Source organism: Falco peregrinus, chromosome 12 (genome assembly GCF_023634155.1).
Source record: "Falco peregrinus isolate bFalPer1 chromosome 12, bFalPer1.pri, whole genome shotgun sequence".
In the NCBI taxonomy this organism is placed as follows: domain Eukaryota; kingdom Metazoa; phylum Chordata; class Aves; order Falconiformes; family Falconidae; genus Falco; species Falco peregrinus.
In genome coordinates this window covers 3,625,574-3,634,990 of record NC_073732.1, presented here as the reverse complement: position 1 = coordinate 3,634,990, position 9,417 = coordinate 3,625,574, and the positions used below count along the sequence as shown (strand labels likewise).

Genomic DNA, 9,417 nt, shown 5'->3' with positions numbered 1-9,417 from the left:
ATTTCAACATTTCATGAGAAAATTCTTTTCTCCCACATTTTTGTAAGTGCACTTTCACTTATTCCAGCTAGCATATATATTTCCTGCAACAAACCGAACGCACAGCAGCCCAAGTGGAGTAGAGAAACAGCTGTTCCCCTCTCATCATGGCACTGCAGCAACACCACCAGGAAGACGTGGTCACACTGTACCACCTGAGGAGAGCTCTACAAGCACATGGAGGTAACTAACAAGTACCCTGCTGAGTTTCTGAGCGTCTGCCCATCCAGCTGTGGGTTTGCAGACAGTGGAGCTATGATCAGGATGAGCAGCAGCAGAACCACCGTGTTTAAAACATTTCTTACTTTGTTCACTGCAGAGATATAGCTAATAAACTACATAATGTCTTCTACTCCGTGCCAATTAAGCCAAGATGAAGAAATGCTACAAAACTAATCTACAACAATCACATTTACGACGTCACTCCTCTCTAAGGAACAGCTCTGAACTTCTGATGCAACTCAGGATAAAGCCATTTTATCACAGTACAGATTTTTATTAGCTGGTTCCCACCAGCCGGGCACTGCAGCCCTCTTACACAATGAAATCAGTAACAGAATCTTTACTGGAAGCTCAGAAACATGTTTACTTTATATACAAGAAAAACTTATTTACAACAATTGACAGTAAACTATGTACAAAAAAATACAAGAGACATTTCCATGGTAATCACTGTATAAATTAACACAATAAATAGAGGAGGGAAGCAGGTCCCATTCTTAAGGCACAAAACCTTCTTCCCAAGACTGTACAGGGATTCACTTGCTTCCCTATGCTTTTGACAGGATCACAGGAATGGCGGGGAGACCCCTGAGGAACAACGGTCGGTGGATGATGATATAGACATGCAGTCACTGCTGACAGTTGTAGAAAAACATCATTTTTCATCCTTTCCTTTTTTTTTTTCTTTTTACAGTACACACATCTTAAGATACAAAATATTTTGTGTAAACAGTCTTTTTTTTAAAACACATAGATAGTATGCACATTTTTAAATAATACTAAAACAATGAACAAAGCTTTCCGTATGATCTGGGTGCAGAAACACTCCCAGGACTGGGCTGAAGGCCTCGGCAGAGCTGGAGGGGTGCCTGGCTTGTGCGCAGCCTGGCCAGGCCAGCACCTCCGGGCACCGAGTGGCACAGCTCCCCTTTGCTGCAAAGGGCTGGCGCCTGCCGCAGCGGGGACCGCGCAGCAGGGACCGCGTGCTCCCAGCCCTACCATCCCACAAGCAAAACCAGAAAGACTGCATCGATGCTAACAGCCCTCCCCACGCTAGCCCAGCGCAGGACACTGCCGATAGCTGCTTCACGGGCCAACCCTCCCTCGAGTCCCCACTGCCTGCAATCCCACTTCACCGAAACATCAAAACACAGGGTTTGTTATTCCCCAGAATCTGCCATTAAAGTTAAATACCCAGGGCAGTGCCAGAATGTGAGATAACGTACGGAAACTTCCTCCTAGCAGAAGAAACCATATGCCCAGCTCACTGCAGACACTGTCCCAGCACCACTGCCAAGGGTGAGGGATGACAAACAGAAGTTGCCGCATGGCTTTCACATGAGTAGCATTATTTTAAGAGACTAAACATATGTGTGATATGTGCAGTTCTAGCTTCTCTCAAGCTGGTGTTTTACCTGAGACTGCAGGAGAGTCTCCTTTCTGGCAAAGCAGCAGATTTTTTTACTGTCTAATTGCCTTTCCTGAGTTTCTCTCCCACAAAAAATTATCAGATGCCAGAAGAGGAACTTGGAATAATGTAGCCAGGTCAGCCTGGCTCTCTACTTTGCAGATAGCTCTCACTGATGTTTTACACAAACCGTCCTTACCTATTCACAAAGTCTCTGCAACAGAAATCTGCATTATTCCCAGTGAGACACATAGAGCTACAACCCCTTTGTTAGATATAAACCTTAATAAATATTCAAAGGCACTCAGGTTAAATGTGGATCCCATTTTCTAGCTCTTAACAGAAGGTAGAACTCCCTCCCTGCCTTCGGTAAGCAACAGACAGGAATATACTGGCTATGAACCCTTTGATAAAATGTGCACATACAGAAGAAGGATCTGAACCCATCAACACAACAGATTGTAAAAGTAAAAAGAAATGAGGATTGGTCTGTGCAGGCATCATCGTTTGTTAGCAGATGGCTAATGGCTGTCAGGCCTCAACAGATATGGCACAAATTAAGGAACACGCCTGAACGTAAAAACTCTTTGGATTCCCCTGCGACTCTGAGCAGGAAGAGCAGAGAGGAGGGTTTCTATTGAGGCAAAAATTTAATCCCCCAGGAATTAGGCAAGCGCATGTTGTTTATGTATCTTTAACCATGAGGTTGCCTGGAGAAGGTTCACAGCAAGAACAGCTTCACCACGTACAGCAACAAACACAGTTCTCACCTCTTCCCCAGGGCTATTGCCTGCCTTGTGCTCCCTCCTGCGCTCTCCTGGGCAGGCACACAAATATCCTGACCATGCACACCCCTGGGGACAGGCAGCGAGCTGCACCTTACGGTCATCAGCAAGGATGGCTGCATCCTGGAGCTCTCCTTAGTGGAGTTTTCTCCTCATTCTCATGCAGACGCTGCTCTGTGCCTCAACAAGCCAGTGGGAGAATACGGTATGTCTACAATTCTTACTTATCTGATAACTCAGGAATTCAATACAGCAAGGTGGGGCTGTACTGATAAAGAAAAAATATGGCTACGGAAGCAATTGCCAATGTATTAATAGGAGAAGCAAATCCAGGGCAAAGCTGAACATATTTCTTGCTCAGTCCCCGAAGTATTTATATCAGAAATTTTGCTAGCTGGATCAAGCACATTTAGTCTTCTGTTACCTTCTCATGAGCAAACCCCGTCACCCACTAGGCAGGGAGGAGATGTGGGAGAATGACAACTAAAAAAAAAAGAGAGGGAGAGTCAGAATAATCCTTGGCAAAATCTTAAATAATGCAATGGAGTTTTCTCAGCACAGAATCAGCCCATAACCTTTTCAAGCTGACAAGTCTTTACACTAAATAACTTGACTGACTGTTGTTAGACTAGAGCTGATTCAATTTGATAAAATCCTTACTAATAACAAAAAACAGTGTCCTCAGGAAATTGTATTTTATGCCACTGTGTATGTGGCCATTTTTCTGTCTGCCGCCATAGCCAGACAGGTGCCATTCTGTAATAAAAAAAAAATAAATACATACAAAACAACAAAGTAATTAAAAATTCCTGCTGTCCCTCCAGCTTTACAGCACTGAATGTTCCCGAATTCCCTTCGCAGTGATAAACATGGCAATCTAACCATTCATGCTGGTCTTCGGGCTTTAGCAGTCACCCGACTGGAGTCAGGCAATACAGTGGAAATTTGAAGAGCATCTAGGAAGTCTGATTCAGAGGCACTAATTTTTCCATGCTCCACTGCTGGTGGTACCAAAGGCATGTGGTACCAACATACTCCAGTTTTCATTACAACGCTCATCTGCTCAGTAACGATCCTCCTTCTCTCGGTGCTCTTACAGAAGCCCGCATGTTTGACAGCACACGATCTCTCTCTCAGGGGTACAACCCAGGAGGACTCAGCCACCCTAATCTTTCAGTATCCACCTTGGAGTGAAGGAGCAAGGCAGCAAGATAGATAAGCAAGGTGGAAAAGCCACTAAAACCAGGACAGGTGAAAAGATGCAAGTACTACGGGTAAATCGTATCTTTTGTGACAGAAATAATTTTCTGCACCACAAACTGAAGTAAAGAATAGCTCTGTTGTTTGTGACCACGAAGGTGGCACTAAATGGGCAGGGAGCCACTCCTGGCCATTGCCAGTCATGCTGCTCCCTCCATCAAGATGCAGCAAATTGTTCCATCTCTCACTCCATTACATTACACTGCTGATGCAGCCCAAACAGCTAACTGGCGTTCCTTTCCATTTTATCTGGTCTCCTGGAGATGAATTCAGAAGGGGGAATGTCAGAGCCGATCTCCTGTCATCTTCTGGCTCTCCAGAAATTTGTCTTTCTTACTGCCAGGAATTTCTGAATTATTTGTGATGCCTGAAAACCTGAAAGTTGTACCATTGCCACTGGCTGGAAGAGGAGAGCCAGGCCCAGCAAAGACCCTGCAAGCTGGTGCAAACTGCTGTTTGAACCACACGCATTGTTTGTTGCAAGGCATAAGTGAGTGAGAATCACTGGGTATTCGTTGGCAAGAGGTCTCTACTGGCTTTGAATTTCTGATGCAAATCGCATGCAACTACAGGTGCATTAAAAAGAGATTAGTAAGACACAAGGACAAGCTTTGTCCCACTTAAATGCTTTGAGATACAGGTGTGACACACAGATGAGTGGGAAAGTTTTGGGTCTGAGAAGACTGTCAGATGCTCCTGAACTAAGACTGGCCAATATATCTTTTGCCCTGAATAATTCTACTGTGATGAAGTTATCCAGTAAAGGTAGCTGTGTTGCAATTCTCAGGAGTCCTGCACTGTCACCGGAACCAGAACTTCCCACGCTGGAGGACATGGTTCGTCAAACATCAAGCAAGTTCTCTTCCAGGAGGCCTGACCACAGATAAGGTGCCTCTCGACTGGATGCAGCCGTACCTCACAGAAAAAAAGGTAGCACCATGCTTGGCTGATATGAGCTCTGAACAGCTACAAACTGGCTGTTCAACAGAGACAGTTACGAGCACATCTGCTCCGCGAGGCGACTGCTGTGCAGTTACGGGGAATGGTAGACACAGGCTGTGAAAACAGAGGCTAAACCTCGCTGGCAGGAGTACTCCGGCTCAGCTCCTTGATCCCGTGCAGTATCCTCTTCATGTGACCCACTTTGGTCACACCCAGGTCCTGGAAGAAAAGAGAAAACCTTACCTCAGGAGAAAGGCAGGGGGGGAATTTCAGGTGGCCAAGTCATGGTTACAAACTAGTCAGGCAGTTACAGAGAGAGGAGGAAACCAACCAGAGAGGCTACAAACCTGAGAGTTATATGTGGAACCTCAAACCATGTGTCAAAAAGCTATCAGAGCACGGCAGGCTAACGAACACTGAACAGGCACAGAGCAACGGACAGAAACAACTGCAGACCATTAGCCAGAAATGCAAATTGCTTTGGCTGTTAAAGGCCAAAGCAAGAGAACAGAAAGAGCATTCAGATCTCAAGGACCTAAGCTAGTAGCGAGAACATGCAGCAAGAACCAACCAGTCACAAATAAATGTGTGAACACTCGGGTACCATGCATCAAAACACAGGCTGTGGCTGGATGGCATGCAGAGGAATCAGCTACACAGATTACAGCAAACCTCAGAACAGGAAGGTGGTCAAAATCACAAATGAAGGTCCAAGGGGCATTCAACAAATGCCATGCAACATTTATCAACAAAATATTTTTCTGCAGTATGCAAGTCACCACAGCAATGACACAAGTCTCTTGCACATGCAAAGAACCACCACTTTCAATTTTTCTCTGTAGAGAAAGCATCTCGTGAGATGAAAAGTTGTGTGATGGGGTTACTAAGCACTATGTAAAAAGATTCTCTCCATCTAGCAGCCTCATCAAAGACTACAATCATTTTTTTCTTGTAACAAAGAAGTGTGATGATCTATTTGTCCAGTCACTACAACGTAAGAACCACATTTTCCTAATCACAGCATGTTCTGCAAAGATGGTACGGTAGCTGAGAAGTTGAAAACTTCCATTCTATCATTAAAATTGGAGACTCTCAAGAATACTACCTGCAATCTGCGTGCTGGACTGCATTACGTCTCCAGGAAGCTGTGGCAGAATTGGACAGTTGGTCCCTCAACTAGCTGTTCTACCTCCTTGCTAGTAAAAATCAGGTGACGCGAAACGGTGAGAAAATAAAATGAGGCTGCACTGAACCCATTCATTTTGCCAAGGCATGTGGAATGAACAGCGGGCAGACCACTTCCAAGCACATTCAGCACAGAAGGTCATGCAGATGCAGCTGGCCATTTCTCATGAGCCGATCATGAAAGTACCTTGAGGTCCCTCCGTTCGAGGTGCAGGAGCTCAGAGCCCCGGACGTCATGCCGGATGAAGATATCCTTATACTCACAAAGACTGAGATGCTCAAGCCAGGCCGCAACCTCCTCCGTTCCCCAGAGGTGAACTGTTAGAGATGGAAAAGCAGGAGTGCATTGAGTACCCAGAATCCCAGAAGACAGTGAGAGATGAGGACACCATCTGCACTCAGTGCCAGAGAAGGAGGGCAAGCAGCCTCAAACCAAGGGCAGGGCAAGGACTGGTAGCACAACCTACAGTCTCAGACAAAGGAGGTAGGGCGGAGAAAGGTAGGGGGTGTTCTCTTAAGCAGAGGCTAGCTGCAGTAAACCAGGAGGAAGCGCACATTTGTTGTGATGGGATTGGATATGCTTTTTAAAGTTTACCCCTGTGTTCAAAAAGAGTAAGTTCATTGATATTCCTCTACTTGCAAAACAGATTCCTAAAACACATCACGGAGAATCGAGCACAGATTAGTTTGCTATTATGTACAAGCACTTGTGCCTAGTAAACAATCTGGCAACCTCTCTCCCTCAAGTCTGAGGGAGAGAGGAAGAGTTTAGTTTTCCACTTTCTTGCACAGCCTCTAAATAAGAGAATAATGAAGTTCCCAAGTTCTGGAGGCAATGAATGAGCACCAGCCTGTCAGACAGAAGGAGACTGTACCCACAACTCCATGGCAGAGGACAGGACCCACGAGCCCACAGAACAGGCAGTACTTCTGAATTTTAGAAGAAAGTCTTCATAAGGAGAGGATAAACCAAAAATCAACTAAAGCAGTTGGAGAAAGTATCTCGAATGGCAATTTATTGATTCATGGCCGGTTTTCATCTACTGACCACTAGGATTAAAAGGTCAGGGTGCACCTGTAGTGCTGCTGATCCCCAGCCAATTAGACATGAAACTTGATTAAAGCTTGAGGGTGAATCAATGAGAAAAACACCATTAACCATATCACAGAGAATCAGCAGTGAAAAGACTGGAGTTATGCGGACTTGGGCCCCGCAGTCACTTTGATACCTAAAAATGCTGAAATCCTCAAAATCACTTCACAAAGCACCCCCTAAAATATCCCTGAAAATGTCTGGATGTAGGCAGAATACTTCAGAGGGTACCTCCTGTTTCTGCTCAGGAATATTTGTGTGGTACTGGGGGACCATGACTTAGACAAAACGGAGCAATAAGCTACTTTGCCACATGAAAAAGACAGACTAGACCTCCAAGAAAAGGCAGATGCACGTGAAACAGAAGAATGAGAGAACATGAGAGGAGACAGAGAACCGGTAGTGCTGTGACCAGTGTTGTGACAAAGAGACACAATGAATGAGCAGACTTGGTACCCGGCAATCCCATGCTACTATGAGTCTCCTTATTTTTGTTGTTCTTCTCCTTTTTAAACTTGGTCACTAGCCGGAATTTTCCACTGCGGCTGCGTTTAGAATAATCCAGCATCTGGTTCTGTAAGAATAAAAAGGGAAAATCAGGCAGTAATAACTTGACTGGAACAGACCAAGAGCAACAAGTACTGCCAAGCCTGGCTCCATAACTTTGTAAGAGAGGAAAAAAATTCTAAACTCATTCTGATCAAGACAGGAAAGGAAACAGAGAAAGTTGATCCCATGTCAGGCAAGGGACCTTAGCAGGAAATTACTTTCCTCAGCCCTAGGGAGTCAAGTTTCCTTCTTAATGATTTTTTCGCACATCAGTTGTGTATTCACAGGAAGTCAAACACTCACAGCCAACTAGTGAAAAAGAGAACAGCTAGGGAATTACAGCCTTGGTCCTCCTCACCTCCTCATCACAGGGCTCCATAAGCTGCCACAACCAAGGGATGTCTGCCAGTTTCCTCAGCTGGAGGTCCATGTCTGCCAGGGCTGCTTGGAGCTGCTCCTTCTGTGGAGGATCTAATTGCTGGATCAGAAGTGGAAACAAAGCAGAGTTAAAAGCCATATGGTGGAACACACAGTCAGGTCCTTGGCTTGAAATTCCTAGCTAACAAAGCAGTTCCTCCTTTTAAAAGGAAGCGCACAGCAGGCACTCTGCCCAGACATTGCCAAGTTAACAACTTCCATCTTTTCTGAGCTCTAAACCCCACACAAGCTAGCTTGACTGCGCATCATGCCTATGTAGCAACACCATCCCAACTCCCGGATGATAACATTTAAACTGACTTCTTACAAAGGCAACGACGACCAAGACCAGCAAAATGTTGCTTGCCAGGCAACAGTAGGAGAGCAGAGAAAGTGAGAGGCTGCTTTACTCCTGCTTTGTGCTTCTTACCAGTGCCATCTTGCCCGCCAGCAGCAGCTCTGTCTCGTTATGCAGGGCCTTGACATTATTCACCATCTCTACAACAAGGCTGCAGTTCAGACCCTGCGGGGAAGCAATTCATGCGCAAATTAAGCCTGGAAATGCAGAAGTCTGAGCAGTCAATAGGAAGTTGTTTTAGACAAGCAAGGCCTACTTTTGGTCAATCAGAAAGGAAAACCAAGAGCTACGGAGTAAGGACAAAACGGAAGATGCCAAGTGAGTGAAGTACCTCTGTAGACTTGGATTTAGCGTAGACTTTGTCCATAGACTTGGAGCTGGCATTGACAGCATGGGCAAGCTCCTGTTCCATGTCCTGATAGGATTGGGCTATTTCCCGAATGCTAAAGAGAGAATTACATGTTGCATCAGCATATGCTCAAAGCAGGAGATCTTTTCTGACTGGGTACCTCTTTTTAATACCCATCTGAGTGACAAGAGCAGAGAGAAAGCATGGGAGGGGCACAGCCTCTGGCAAAGCAGGGCCATTCTCCCTGCTGTAGTGAGCATGCACAGGCAAAGCAAGGCAGATTTCACATGCACAACTCCAGATGCAGATTCAATTCTCTACACAAGTTGAGATCAGTTTGAAATACGACCTACACATTTCAGTATGGCCATAGTGATGTGAAAGGCAGCTACATATATGGCAGTTTTAATTAACACTTCTCTAATGTGACTCTGGGAACTTTCTCTGAGACCCAGACCAAGGAGCTGAACACCTAACTAAAGGATGAGCATACAGTGACTTCTTCCAGAAACCTCTACTGGTCATCAGGGTTACAAGAACCCAACTTGTCATCTGATCTCCTAGAGAGGCCTTTGTTTCATTTCTGATAAAAATCATTGATATTCAAAGATAATGGGTTCTTTCAGGATTAAAGGGTCCACGTTTATTCACGAAAGTAACATTCTTTGTTCAGAATGACCTAAGAAACTTCACTTGACTTTGGTCCTCATGCAGCTGGGACAGTGCATAATGAATTATGCTACACTCTATGATATGGACCAGCACTGCAGAAGGTAAGAGTGAACAGAAATATCTCCAGGAACAGGGAGT

The 9,417-nt window shown here is 45.2% G+C and overlaps 1 protein-coding gene across 7 annotated transcripts in view; it reads right to left on the bottom strand.

Annotated features, from left to right (window-relative positions):
- Window positions 1–514: 514 nt before the first annotated feature.
- The window catches only part of DGKD (diacylglycerol kinase delta), a 62,478-nt gene continuing 53,575 nt past the window's right edge, over window positions 515–9,417 (bottom strand). For 5 of the 7 annotated variants that reach the window (XM_055817106.1, XM_055817109.1, XM_055817110.1 and 2 more), the window contains 6 exons: window positions 8,590–8,701; window positions 8,331–8,423; window positions 7,842–7,961; window positions 7,391–7,508; window positions 6,029–6,159; window positions 515–4,875 (listed from right to left, as the gene is read on the bottom strand). In XM_055817106.1, the coding sequence (XP_055673081.1) occupies window positions 4,786–4,875; window positions 6,029–6,159; window positions 7,391–7,508; window positions 7,842–7,961; window positions 8,331–8,423; window positions 8,590–8,701 (664 nt within the window). In that variant the 3' untranslated portion in view covers window positions 515–4,785. Of the gene's footprint in view, window positions 4,876–6,028; window positions 6,160–7,390; window positions 7,509–7,841; window positions 7,962–8,330; window positions 8,424–8,589; window positions 8,702–9,417 lie in introns of those variants that run through there. The other 2 variants (XM_055817108.1, XR_008749386.1) reach the window with 2 other exon arrangements.